At 43.3% G+C, this 13017-nt stretch overlaps 2 protein-coding genes across 2 annotated transcripts; one reads left to right on the forward strand and one right to left on the reverse strand.

Annotated features, from left to right (window-relative positions):
* Nucleotides 1-31: 31 nt before the first annotated feature.
* LOC119553268 (E3 ubiquitin-protein ligase SHPRH) lies at nucleotides 32-4624 on the reverse strand. Its single transcript, XM_037863559.1, has 10 exons — nucleotides 4437-4624; nucleotides 3227-4371; nucleotides 2437-3152; nucleotides 1819-2374; nucleotides 1580-1754; nucleotides 1136-1521; nucleotides 963-1078; nucleotides 671-902; nucleotides 453-613; nucleotides 32-396 (listed from the first exon to the last, which is right to left on the reverse strand). Exons 1-10 carry the CDS (start codon nucleotides 4585-4587, stop codon nucleotides 231-233), a joined length of 3804 nt encoding a protein of 1267 aa, XP_037719487.1. The 5' UTR covers nucleotides 4588-4624; the 3' UTR covers nucleotides 32-230.
* Nucleotides 4625-4971: 347 nt separating this feature from the next.
* Nucleotides 4972-10446, forward strand: LOC119552835 (serine/threonine-protein phosphatase 6 regulatory subunit 3). The gene is made up of 11 exons (XM_037862692.1): nucleotides 4972-5095; nucleotides 5316-5475; nucleotides 5540-5739; nucleotides 5803-6127; nucleotides 6189-6502; nucleotides 6566-6704; nucleotides 6761-6879; nucleotides 6946-7522; nucleotides 7576-7640; nucleotides 7699-8763; nucleotides 8966-10446. The coding sequence occupies exons 2-11, from the start codon at nucleotides 5416-5418 to the stop codon at nucleotides 9090-9092; spliced, it is 2991 nt and encodes a 996-aa protein (XP_037718620.1). The 5' UTR covers nucleotides 4972-5095; nucleotides 5316-5415; the 3' UTR covers nucleotides 9093-10446.
* Nucleotides 10447-13017: the final 2571 nt, after the last annotated feature.

The raw sequence follows: 13017 nt of genomic DNA on the forward strand, positions 1-13017 counted from the left end.
ATTATTTCGTCCATGATTATCTATTAATGAGATTAAAGTAGTGGCAGATTTATATTTTGGTAGATTGATCTTATCTTGGCAGCTAAGTTGTTGTCTTATTACTGATGAAAAAATTGGCTTAATCTTATATATGTGTACTTAGACCCAGTGTTAATCCTAACCGGAACGTTCTACCCTTTGCAAGGGTACATACAAAAAAAAACCTTAAATTAGTTGAACTTTTGTTGATTCTACTCTTTCTCCTTGAGTATGAATAGCTTCTTGAGGCTATCGAGAGTCATGTTCTCCAAATCCCAGTGTGTGCCCAGAGTCTTCGTGTCATCTGCTGAAGTAATTAGCGAGAGAATGTTCTCCTCGATTGTTCCATTCACAATGAAACGATGAACCTTTGTGGGTCTGAAAAAAATGGCAGTTAGAACTGGAAAATAATTTCTTATAAATGGCGAACTTACTTTTCTTGGCCAAATCGGTGGATGCGACCAATGGCCTGGCGTTCGTCGCCTGGATTAAGAATCGGTTCCACCAGGAAAACATGAGTGGCTTCGATCAGGTTTAAGCCTTTAGAACCCTTAGAAAGGGGCATCAGTAGACAGGTGACATTGCTAAAGGGATCCTAAAAGAGAATTAAAGGTTAGTATAATTTAAAAATAATTTGAAGCAAGCATCAAACCTTGAAGTCCTCAAAATCCTTATTGGTGCACTTGTTGCGAAATTGTATGCCGTTAAGATTGAGGGCTCTGGCAATTTGAAGAAGTATCGCCTGCCATTGGGAGAAGATCAGCACCTTATCCTGTTCATTGTCGGTCTTAATTTTCAGCACTAGCTCCACAATGTTTGCAATTTTTGTAGAGAAGTCTCCGACTATAGATTTATGGGCCCCGGGACGCACCGAATAGTATAGCCTTTAGGAAAAAGTAAACATTTTTAAGAGGTGCTTGGCAAAGGAAAAAGTCACATCTTACTGTGGCGAGTCCTGTCGACAGAGAGGACATTTGGTGACGCCATCACGGGCATACTTCTTCTTCATGTTGTCCAGGCAGTGCTGACACACAAAATGTCCGCATACCATCATCACATACTAAAACGAAAGGAAATCTTTACCACCAGACAGAGCATTCGAGATGCCTTCACCTACCCTCACATCATCCTGAGTCTGGCAGATGGGACAAGGCTTGTCGGTGGTATCCTCTTTCAGATGCTTCAGGTACTTCAACCGACCACACAGCCGCGTGAAATTCAGCTGCGACTCGTGCAGATTGTACTGATTGAACTCCATCTGCTCGTCCAGCTGGCAGGGCAGTATGCGGTAGTTCGATTGCTCCTCGGGATCGTCGGTTAGAAGGATGCGCATCTTGCACATCTCCAGTTCGTCAAAAGCCTTGACCATGTACTCCACCTCAATCCAGTACTTAATTTGAAACTTGACCAGATCCTGCAGACAGCCCAGCAAATCAAGACTGCTCTGGCACTCCGCTTTCCACTCACTGAACTCCGGCTTGGTGCGCAGGAAGGAAAAGATAGCTGGGTTGGAATTTGAACAGATTAGTAAGAAAAATTACCACTTTTGGTTTTTAGTTACATTTTATGAGACTTATTTCCATGCTGGGATTTTCCAGACCCTCGGTAACAGTAGCCTCTTCGTCCAGCTTTTTAGCAAAGAGTAGACACTCAAACTGATTCAAAGAATCGCGAATCTGGCACAAGCGACAATGACGTTTCTTTTTGGGCTTATCTGCCTTGTCCTTATTCTCGTCCTTTACAATAATTTAAAAAAATATATTTTAAATGGCATTAAATAGTTTTTTAAATTAAACATACCAATATTTCTGCCAAATGGCAATCGGTAACGCTTCCTATAAAGTTATTTATTTCCTGAGAGAGGACCTTGCCTGTTTTGACAGCCCCACACGCATCCTGCATAACTCCTTTCAGGTATTCAAACTCAGTTAGTAAATTACTTTTTAACTTTTGTAGTTTCATATGCCACAGATCTATCAAGTAAAGCATTCCGTTCATGGAACTGACATTATCGAGCCTTTCCACAGAGATATTTTGGCGGAAGAAATCATCCCGGACCTTGTTCCACATGGCATCATGCAGAGAGACTTTGTGGTTCACCATCGCGGCCAGCAGATCCACAGTGCTGTACTCGGACTGAGCCTCTAGCTCGCAAACTTCTTTGAGCTTCTCCTCAAAACAACAAAGTGCGCTTTCTAGCACGGCTGTACTGTCCTGCAAATATTTCCACTCTAGTCGCTTCATTTGAGCTTGATAGTTGCTTTGCTCCAGCTCGGTTATCTTGTCTGCAGTGGCAGCCAATTCACTGGCCTGTAGGAGGTTATAGATGGCATGAATCTGGAGCACACTGTCCACACTGAAAATATTAAAATATTTAAATCCATTGACCATCCATAATATACATTAAAAAGAACCTACGATATAATCTGATCGTTATAATCTGCAGCCAGCTTCAATAGAAGTTTGTAATACTTGATGGCCTGAGGGAAATCCTCCTTAATAAAGTGTATAGCCGCCAGGCCGTTGTAGGAGGACGCCCAGCTTCGCAGCTCCGTCTTGCACTCGTTCTCATTGTTGGACTTGAGACGAATCAGCAGGTCCTGCGGATTCAGGTAGTCCGTGCTGGACACATTGCTGTTGAGCACCACGGGTACTGAGCAGGTCTGGCGGATGCGAAGAAAGGGCTTTAGAATGATGCGCAGCAACTGCGGCGAGATGGAGGCCAGGCAGGAGCTGTTGTCTGCGTTGTGTCGTGTGTGCTTGGCCACAGCTGCAAGGAATTGCTCATGACACTTGAGGTGCTCCTCCCGGTAGTACAGCGACTCCACATTGCTCAACTCCAAGCGGTGTACCACTTCCGTTTGCGGCGGAATGCCCAGTTCGTGCTCCACCTTGGACTTGCAGGTTCGCCACAGGCTGTGCACGAGCAGTTCCAGCAGAGGTTCGCACTTGTAGTTCAGCTGGAACGCCTTGTCCACAGTTGACCAGGCATCCGGTGGCCTGCAGACCTCTGGCCGACCCACGAACTCCAGCAGAGGCGGCAGGTCGTCGATTGTGCCGGTTACAGCCCAGCGATTGATGGCCGGCAGCATCCTGACCATTTCCGCGGCTGCTGAAGTGTTGCTCTCGACCATCTGGGTGGGGGAAAATATAATAAATATAAGATGGTCAGTAAGCTTTGGATGCAGGTGGTAAATATGCACATTACCTGTGCCTCATCCAGGCAGACACGCCACCAGTTTACCATAAGGAGCGGGGAGTCGGGCCGCATGTACACTTGCTTATGACGCATTTGACGGTCTGACTTGTAGTCCGTCGTGTGGTATATTTCGTTGCGCAGTATCGTATAATCGGTGAGCACCACATCATACTTGGACAGCTCGAGAGGACTGACCCACCAGGAGGAGTGCAGGCCCGAGTAAGAAAACACTTTAAGGCTCGGCGATATGTGCTTGTTTATCTCTTGGAACCACTGCATCATTATGGAGCTGGGAGAGACAATGATAGTGGCGCCAGTTTCAACCAGTCTGTCCCCGGATTTGGCCAGCTCGGACCAGCAGTTGGGACACAGGTGGGGAACATCTTGCTTGGTAAGCAAAACATGCATACACATTTCGTGTTGCCACCGAAGGCACTTGCTGCACTGCACTCGTTTTCCGCGTTTCTGGGTGCAGATGCAGAAAACCTCTTCGTTTTTGTGCCTACGGGCCCGCTTCAGTGGGACATCGTCAGCAATCTCATCCAGCCTTTGGTGCCAGTACTCGTTTCTGAAGGAGTCCTGCGGCCGGGGATTCATCAGCAGCATGGCCAGAAACTCAACGGTCTTGCCCAGTCCCATCTCGTCAGCCAGGATGCCTCCAGGCGGCAGGGTGATCTTGGGAAACTCCTCCTCGAATGCGTAGAACTGCAGGCAGTAGTTGTGTTTGAAGACGCGATTTCTGCCGTCAACGGCATGGAGAACTGTGTAGTTGGCTGGCAGTTGGGTGCTTTGTTGCTCCCGTCGCAACATCCAGGACACAGTGCGCTCCTGGTACTTGCGTAGCCGGGATTGAAATCTTTCGGGTATGTTGAGGGCCAGTTCCTGAGCCGGATCCTTGGACTGGCCATGTTTGTCGTAGAGGGCATCGTACAGCTTGGTGGTCACATATGTTTTGAGGGGTCGCTGGTGCTCTAGCTCCTGCTGGGCCACTTCGAACTCCAGGCTCGTTTTGAAGTCCTTGAAGATGAGGGGCAAAAGGGTTTCTGCCACTTGCATCTCAATGTCGCGGGCTCGAAGGTGCGTTTCTTCATGGCAGAGGACCAGGACGTTCTTAATTGCCCTGAATTTTAGCTTTCTCGTCCTTGCACTGTGACCTGTAATAAACCATTATTATTATCCATCAAAATTAACAAGTCCTGATTCGTTCAATCCCACGCACAACTCTCGATGCAAATTAGAATCTCCTCCTTATGCCCAATGAGGGCTTCTTTGAACAGCCATCGCCGCTTGTCAAAGCGGAACTCCGAAGGTTCCTCGGTACAATCTGGAGCTACTTCATCCGCAATTTCGCACAAAACAATTTCCACCATTCCCGCAACACTTTAATCTAAAAGAGCTGCAAAAACGTCAGTGGTGTCATTTCCGTTTGTTCCCGTCAAATATGGCCTTTTTTGAAGAGTGATGGCGGGAAAAATTTAAAAACAGCGCCATCGATAGTTTTGATATAAGGCGAAAAACCAATATAACAGGGTAATTCCTGCCTAAAATAATCTAAAAAAAATAGTGAAATTATGAAAATTAAAATTTTTTAATAATTATAATTAGTTAAATTTATTCTTAATTTTTTGTATTTTATTTTATTTAAAATACGCGTAGTGATGGGAGTTTCTTGATAGTCTGGAAAACATCGATGGCGGTCACCGGGGCCCAACTATCGATATTTTCCATGGTAACATCGATTTGTTTTTGCAGCTCTACGGTCTAATCGAATATTGTCCACCTCTAAGAAGCAGAGAAGAAAATTACAGCGTGGTTTTTTCGGTTGAAAAACAATTAAAAGTGCAACAAACAGTGAGAAAAACACAGTCCAACCAACTCGTAAGTGTGGCCCCAACCACCCCCCACCCGTTGCAAGGCCGAACGACCGGCGAACGCCCATTTTTCGGCCCGCATTCGTAGTGTATATGTGGGGCCTGCTTGGCATAATTACAAAAATTTACGCATTACTTTGTGCGAGTCGAGTGTTGAGTCTCGGCCGTGTTTTAATCGAGCGATTCCGCTTCCCCAAATCTACCAATCTTCGATTCCCATCCCGCAGAGCCGTGCATGCCCAGTCATCAGCGATCCGCGAGTCCAGCGAAAAGATTTTTTGATTCCCCCAGCCTGAAAGTGTCACCGCCAAGACGTACGTGCGAAAAATGTTTTGGGACAAGGGTTATGCGCCCTCCGCGAATATAGAGGCGCTGCTGGAGAGGGAGGTAGGTGGTCCCGCCTTGGGATAGAAGTGGATAGAACTCACACCCGCTTTTTGTCCGCCCGCAGAACTCAACGCTGGAGGAGTTCCTGGACGAGGAGGACATACTGCAGGAATGCAAGACGCAAAAGAAGAACCTGGTCAACTACTTTACACGTCCCGAGGTCATCCGGCGCCTGGTGGAGCTCATCACGACCGAGCCCTCTGAAGATGTGCCCATGTCGCAGCGTTTCCGCTATGCCAACATGTCCTGTGAGATACTCACACTGTAAGAATATTCGTAGGATGCCCTTGCCATCCCATCCAGAACTCTATAGCCAATCCCTTGCAGCGGCCTGCCGTCCCTAGATGAGAAGCTACTGACCGACGCGGAGACGCTACAGCTGCTGTATTCATATCTGGAAAAGGAACCACCGTTAAATCCATTGCTATCGTCGTTTTTTAGCAAAACGTTTAGCATGCTCTTTACCAAAAAGCCTGAACAAGATTGGTTTTTGTATCAACACATGTGCCTACAACTCCTGGAGTATATTAAATCGCAGAAGACCTTTTTGGATTTCATTTGTAAACACTTTGACACACCGGTCATACCTGATCTAATAATGCAGATGATGAAGGACATCGAGGGTGGTCGACTCAAGCGGAACCTTTTCGAAGTGAGTCCTCATATCCTGTACCTCTTAAGTTAAAATCTAATCGGATGCTTGATTTTTACAGTGGCTAACTGAAGATAAAATTGTTGAGAGACTGATTGCAATATTGCGTAATCCTCAAGAAACCGACAAACATGCAAATGTTGCCGACTTTTTCTGTGATCTTATTAACCAAGGGCGCCTGATGCGCCAGACCGAGCAGGAGAACGATTCGTTCGAGCCGGCCTTCGATGGCTCCAACCCCATCCTGAAGACGATTGAATCTGCGGACACAATTGAAGCCTTGTTAAATGTGATTCTGGAACCAAACGCTGAGGAGAGCGCCATCTTGTCAGGAATATCGGTTGTACTTACGCTTATCAAGCCAATTACCTTCACGTAAGTTGTGCTGCCGACGGTTTAGTCCCCAAATCCTAATTGTATTGCATTTATTTCTGGCAGAGATGAGCCCAACTCGGATCGCCAGCGGCTGTTGCAAAAGCGCGAGCGCGAATTCCACCAGGAAGTGCAGGAGACTGTGATCACTGTGATGGCGCCACGCCTCCACGAATTTGTCCACGTTCTAAAGAACCCCCCTGCGGTTAGTATACTTATTTTTAGTCACTAAGAACCAGTTGTTTATCGCTTGGCTTGTAGAAACCCACGTTGGAAACTACGGCCGCCGTGTTGACGCCCCCTTTTGGCAAGACCCGACTGCAAGTGTGCCGCGTGTTCACCGCCCTGCTGGAGACCAAGCATGAGACCATTCAGCAGGCGTAAGTATTTCATTAAGAAGAAAGTGTTGTCTAACTTAACACGAAATCCCTATTTCCGCTCCTCAGGATCTGCGCGACTGAGTACTTCAGCCTGTTGCTGGAGTTCTTCAAGCAGTACTGCTGGAACAACTTCCTGCACACCGAAATGGAGAAAGCCATGCATGTGGTCTTCTACAACGAGCTGTCTAACAACAACACGGCATCCACGGAGGTTACGGACTTCTTCACCGCCGACTGCCTCATCAATGCCTTCCTGAAAGTGGGCACCGAGGAGTCCGAGGTGGAGATGAAGAACGCTCTGAACGATGCAAAGCGGGCGGAGGGTGGCAAGGAGGACGAGGAAGGAGGCGACATCGAAATTGAAGTGGCAGCTGCGCAGGAAGCAGCTGCCCAGGCGCAGGATGAGCAAAAGGCAACCGCAGATGAAGCACAGGAGCCGGAGGAAAAATCGGACCAAGTGGAAATCGCTGCCGAAGCCACTCCTTCTGAAGGCGTAGAACCCAAAGCCCAGGAAAATCACGTGGGTAATAGTGAGGTGGATGGTGAATCTCCAGCAGATCAGCAGGAATCGGAGCCAACGCTCAATGATCTCGATAAGACCAAGACCGTGCCCAGTGCTCCGCCCTCCGAAATGCAAACACACGTAAGTTGCAGTTCGATTCTTACCAGAACCAGTCATTATTTTCTGATTTGCAGTTGATTGTAAATTGCCATTTGGTATCCAAACTGGTCGATTTTTGGCAGCACAATGCGCAGGCGCAGTAAGTTGGGCGAATTAACTGCAACAGTCAGCCAATAAACATATGTTTTTACTTTTAGATCTGCTGAAAAGGGTCGACGGCTGGGTTACATGGGCCATCTTATCAAAATTCTGCGTCACATTACGAATTGTATATCAGAATCTGAACATATCGCTGACCTGATCGCCACCAGCTTAAGTGACGAAGCCGAGCTGAAGCTCTGGCAATCGCTGATCGATGCGGAAACTGGCGAGTTTTCGCTGGCTGTCAAACAGCAGACCAAGCTGCTGGCCGACTGCAATCCGCACGAGGAGAACGAGTACAACGTGGGCGCCAAAGACTATCTGGGCGAGACAAATGCCTGGGACATCGGAACCCTTTCGTACAGCAACATGGGATACAGTGATCTGGACAACACGTTGCAGGACATTGTCTTCACCATGGACAACGATCAGAATCTGTTCCAGTTCGGTCGAAACATTGACGACGAGGATGATGACGATGACGAGCATGGCGACCACTCGGGCGGTGGCGATGGCCATGGGCACGGCATGTTCACCAAGAATTCGGTCACGCTGAACAACTTGGCGGATCCCTGGGACATGGACGTTCAGTTCTCCGACATTCCCAGCGTGTCGGCGCAGGTTAACACGGGCACTGCCAACTGGGGCACGGACTTTAATGCAGACAACTTTGCCGACTTTGATGCGCACTTCAGCACCTTCGGCAGTGATCTGGGCATGCCCACAAGAGCGCTGCCAGGCGATGACGAGGAGGAGGACTCGCCACCAGCTCCGGCATCTTCAGCCGAAGTGGAGCCACAAGAGGAGCGCGCGCCTGCTGAATCTGTTGAGCCCGCTGGGGGCCAGAGTGTTCAGGATAATATAGTGCGCAGCGACGATCAGCAGGCCGAGTACGACAATAACGCCAACGTGGAGAAGGCCATCAGCGACAAGCTGGCAGAGTCGAGTGTCGTGGAGACGGCATCGATTGTTACCCGACTACAGTCTGTGCTGCTGGACGGCGAGGAAGACTATGAGGACGACGAGGGCATGTGGACCAAGCCCCTGGGTGCGGATCGTCCTGCGGAGACCGAGCAGACTACACCCATTTCAAATGGACCAACCAGCAAAATTAATGAATTGTAAGTTAAATCTTTTAAAGTAAATTCTTAACTAGGAAATGATTCTTTTAATATAAGATATTCGTTGAATATTAAATCCTAAAAATTAAGGATAATTTTAAGATGTAGTTTAAATCAAGTTCGTATATTTCCGGGAGGGTTGGTTACAATCCCTGTTGTTTGCCAAGCCCTTGTAATTAAAACCACTGCCTTTACCTTCCAGCAATCATGCCAACGACAACAGCAGCAGCAACGTGGATGGCCACGAAGCCAACATCACAGCGGAGCAGCAGAAGTTGGCCGCCGGCGCCAAGACGAACAATGTAGAAATCGCAACTACGACCACATAAATGCACACTCACCACACCACACATCATCCAACCGCAATTGTATAGCATATAATGTGTCGACGAAGATTGTAAAAATTGCCTTTGATTTGCTCTTTGGTCATTCTTATACATAATCATGCATACATATTTATATAAATATATACCACATACTACTACTATACGTACATATAAAACAGGCTGCATAGTACAACAAACGATTTGTGTATTAGCAAAAGGCCGAAGCCCGCCCAAAACCAAAATGAAAATTAACAAAAACAAAAACAAAAAAAAAACGACAAAAAAATGTTCAAAAGTATAAAGTATGTTGTTGATTCCTTCTGCTCCTCGCTCGTATTGCCAATTATTTTTATTGTTACTCTTCCTTCGTGTTTCCTAATTAAGTGAATTTTTGTTTGTAATTTGTATTAGTCTGTCGTTTTAGTACGCTTTAACTTTCAATACTCTCAATGTGTTAGGCAACCTATGAGCATTACTTAAAGTACCAAAATTCACGCAACGTCTTAGAATGCTTAGTTTATATTCGTATTGTATTTGATTTAGCTCGATCAGATGAGGATTATCTACCTATTCATATGACATATATATTATATTTACACACACACACACATTTGAGGGATGTTCTTAAATTACGTTAGCGCATTTTGGCCCTTTGTATCCCTCCTTTTGCAGGGGATTCCCCGCAATCCTCAATCAGTGATGACGTAATATTCGGGCAACCCCGCACTTACACTTGTATTGTTAAATTGGAGACTTGTATTTATTGTATGTATTTTGAAATCGAAAGCGAAAGCAATGCCAAAATACCAACATGTTCAACACCACATACCCCACATGCTGCAAGCACAAAAGTACGCATGATGTATTAGAGAGGTATATTATATACTTGTGTGTTTTGCCATTATTACCTTGTTTGTATACAAATCGGTTTAACCAAAAAATATTCTTTGTCGAAAGTACAAAACACTGAAAGAGACCACAAGAAAAGAAGGATAATAGACATAGCGAAAGGACATCAGCCGGCATTTGTCACCACATAAATGATTTACACCCCCGATCTACACACCACTACCTATGACTATATACGATTACCAGAACCAAACGAAACGAGAAATTGAAAAGAAGACTTTCCAAGAAGACATTTTAAATTTACATTTATATTTTTTGTGTATTGTTTTAGTTGCTCCGTTCGAGTTATCGTTGAAAATGTTTGTGTTTTAAACGTGCAGAGAAGCACGAAGAAAACGCTAAACAAAAATATCGACAAGAAGTTAAACAAATATGCCATCTTTTGCTTCCAAATAATTACGTTTTAATTATGATTAATAATAAAACAGAAACTACTTTAAAAGTGAAATCGATGTTTGTTTTACACGAGACGACTTGCTCACCAAAAACAAAAAATGAAAAAAAAAAACAAACAAAATCTAGACAAGTAGATTATATTCTAAGATTATCGAGACAGAAAAGCGGGCAGCATATCAGGCATAGATGTGTGGAAAATAAATAATAACCGAAACCCCTCCCCACACATCCTAGGCAAAAGCAAAATAATCCTTGTTTGCTGACAAATTTAGAAGGCTTATTTATAGGACACAATTATGCACAAATTTCAACTCGCTTTGCTTTTTATTTGCATACTGTAGCAACACAAAAGATAAACGAACAACCGAGAAAATTGATTTAACAAAACAGAAGAAATATGAAATTAAAGAATATTGAAACGTTTAAACTATCTCTGATGAAAAACTGTGATAATTAAATGAAGTTGCAGGGTATTTGATAAAGCAAACTTAATTTAAACAAATTGTAAAACATCAACTAATGGCCTCAACCATTTGGGAAATACAAAACACAGCCAACACGAGACACTCTGAAACAGTTAATTATACGATTCTTTAGCATCACAATCAGCAGGACACCTCGACAACCAAACAGCAATAACTACTGCAATGAAATGTAATTGAAGGAGTTTTAATGTGTAGTCTGTAACAGTGCGAAAGTATCTCTAAGTTCGAGCTAGTAGGGATGGTCAAGGATGGCAAGGATTAGTTCTCTAGCTTCTCACAAACTAAGCACTAAACTAAAGTAAAATCTAAATACTCATATCAAGCAGCCAATTGTAAACCTTGTACTGTACATACAATTGCCCCCAGTATTGTCTTCCCCTCTAGTTATGTGTTTCGTTTCTACCAACTAACTTAGTATCCAAAATATCCAACGATATGTAAGCGACGATGATCGAGTCCTTCCCTTGTGCATATGCCTTACTAAAACCTATGAAAATATGAAACAAAAAAAGAAGTATCACTCACACCCATAGAAAACCACATAGAGAGTGTAGAATCCGTAATCCTAGAGTTAGTTTCACCTACATACTGTGTGTCTTTTAAATGTTAAGCAGCTGCAGCAAGCTTAATATATATACGAGTACTAATAGAAACCAAAACGGAATCGTAATTATAATACCTAAAAACGATGTAGACAAAGTCTTGTGGGCAGCTTTAAGCATTTTGTTTGTCTAATTATAATAATTATATGAACTTGAATAAGAATACCAAACGTCCAAAGTTTTTTGCATACAAGAACTAAGAACAATTGTGAACAAGAAAGTCTTCAGAAATGTTTTGATCACCTCGATGCGAAACAGAAACATAATTATACACACATAAGTGCATGCATGCCTATATACAGAGATACATTAAATTACTGATTAATTAATTGAGTGATTAATATTAATCCGCATCTCGATGGAATGCAGTTCTATAATATTTTGTGACGTGCATTAGATGTTAAGTGAGGTTGTAATTTTCGTGGCGCAATTATTTGAGACAAAACTGAAGCGGGATTAATGTTGGAGATGAAAATGCTATTTTTTAAGGATCGTAGCGTACATTAATTTGTCTGTGTGTGTTCAGCAATTCAGTATTTCAATTAAGCCAATTCAATAAATACCCCCAGAAAATGCTACAATGGTTTCCAAATGCAAACCACATGAACATGAGAATTCAATTTAATAAATCGAAGGTCTAATTCTCTAACTCTTTAATGAAGAACCAGCGGGAACAACAACGAGGAAGAAGCAACTGTAATACAACAAAGAATAAGAAATTAATAAATTAAACTTCGTACAGTAAATATATATTTGAAAATAGAAAAACCTTAAAAGAAAAAAAACCAAAAAAAAAAATAAATCAAATTGTTAACATAATGGATATTTTGTTAAATGCGAAACTTTGAACGAATTACTAACCACACTAGCAAATAGTTAATAAAAACCGAACCCAAGTGTGCTTCATGTATGAATTTATGTTAGATATTTACAACAATACGCGTATACATATTCCTAACTAAACCAAGCGAAATGAAAGCCACATACAGAATTTGCATATTACTCTTAACGATTAACAACTATTGGTGTCTATGCATATACACAATTAATAACGAACTATACTATATATTACCTTCGTAAATGTAAGCCGAGTACAGACTTTTGAGAACTGCGAAACGTATCGTCAAATATCCGAAACAGACATATTTGTCATACTTGCTATAGAGCAAATATATACATAAATACGTTAAGTGCTCAAGGTGATAGCTGCACTCTAGGGTGGACCTTAGTTTTGTTTACACATTGAAAATGGCACGTATTTGTATAATTAATAGATTTGTTTTAAATTCTACAGGTTTCAATGTGGATCACTCATACGCAGTGTTGCATCGAGAACCTTTGTGAAAATGAGTAATTTTTGTGAAAACGTTAGCGCCAGCTAAGTTTCAAATTTTCCAGTTTAATTAACATTAGCCAAAAACAAATCCAAATTATTAAGACTTTTTGTAACCAAAAAAAATGTACAAATAAATTTTTACACTTTTTTTATGATCAGTCAAAGAACTGGCAGTTATTTATAAAAAAAAAACTCCAAAG

This window comes from Drosophila subpulchrella, chromosome 3L (genome assembly GCF_014743375.2).
Source record: "Drosophila subpulchrella strain 33 F10 #4 breed RU33 chromosome 3L, RU_Dsub_v1.1 Primary Assembly, whole genome shotgun sequence".
Lineage (NCBI taxonomy): Eukaryota > Metazoa > Arthropoda > Insecta > Diptera > Drosophilidae > Drosophila > Drosophila subpulchrella.

Excerpts from the sequence above, each read along its gene's own strand:
- LOC119553268 (XM_037863559.1), bottom strand. The coding sequence starts at position 4,587 with ATGGTGGAAATTGTTTTGTGCGAAATTGCGGATGAAGTAGCTCCAGAT. Across the intron at positions 2,375-2,436 it reads TATAACGATCAGATTATATC|TGTGGACAGTGTGCTCCAGA; the intron begins GTAGGTTCTTTT and ends TAATATTTTCAG. Across the intron at positions 614-670 it reads AGGATTTTGAGGACTTCAAG|GATCCCTTTAGCAATGTCAC; the intron begins GTTTGATGCTTG and ends ATTCTCTTTTAG.
- LOC119552835 (XM_037862692.1), top strand. The coding sequence starts at position 5,416 with ATGTTTTGGGACAAGGGTTATGCGCCCTCCGCGAATATAGAGGCGCTG. Across the intron at positions 6,503-6,565 it reads ATCAAGCCAATTACCTTCAC|AGATGAGCCCAACTCGGATC; the intron begins GTAAGTTGTGCT and ends TATTTCTGGCAG. Across the intron at positions 7,641-7,698 it reads CAGCACAATGCGCAGGCGCA|ATCTGCTGAAAAGGGTCGAC; the intron begins GTAAGTTGGGCG and ends TTTTACTTTTAG.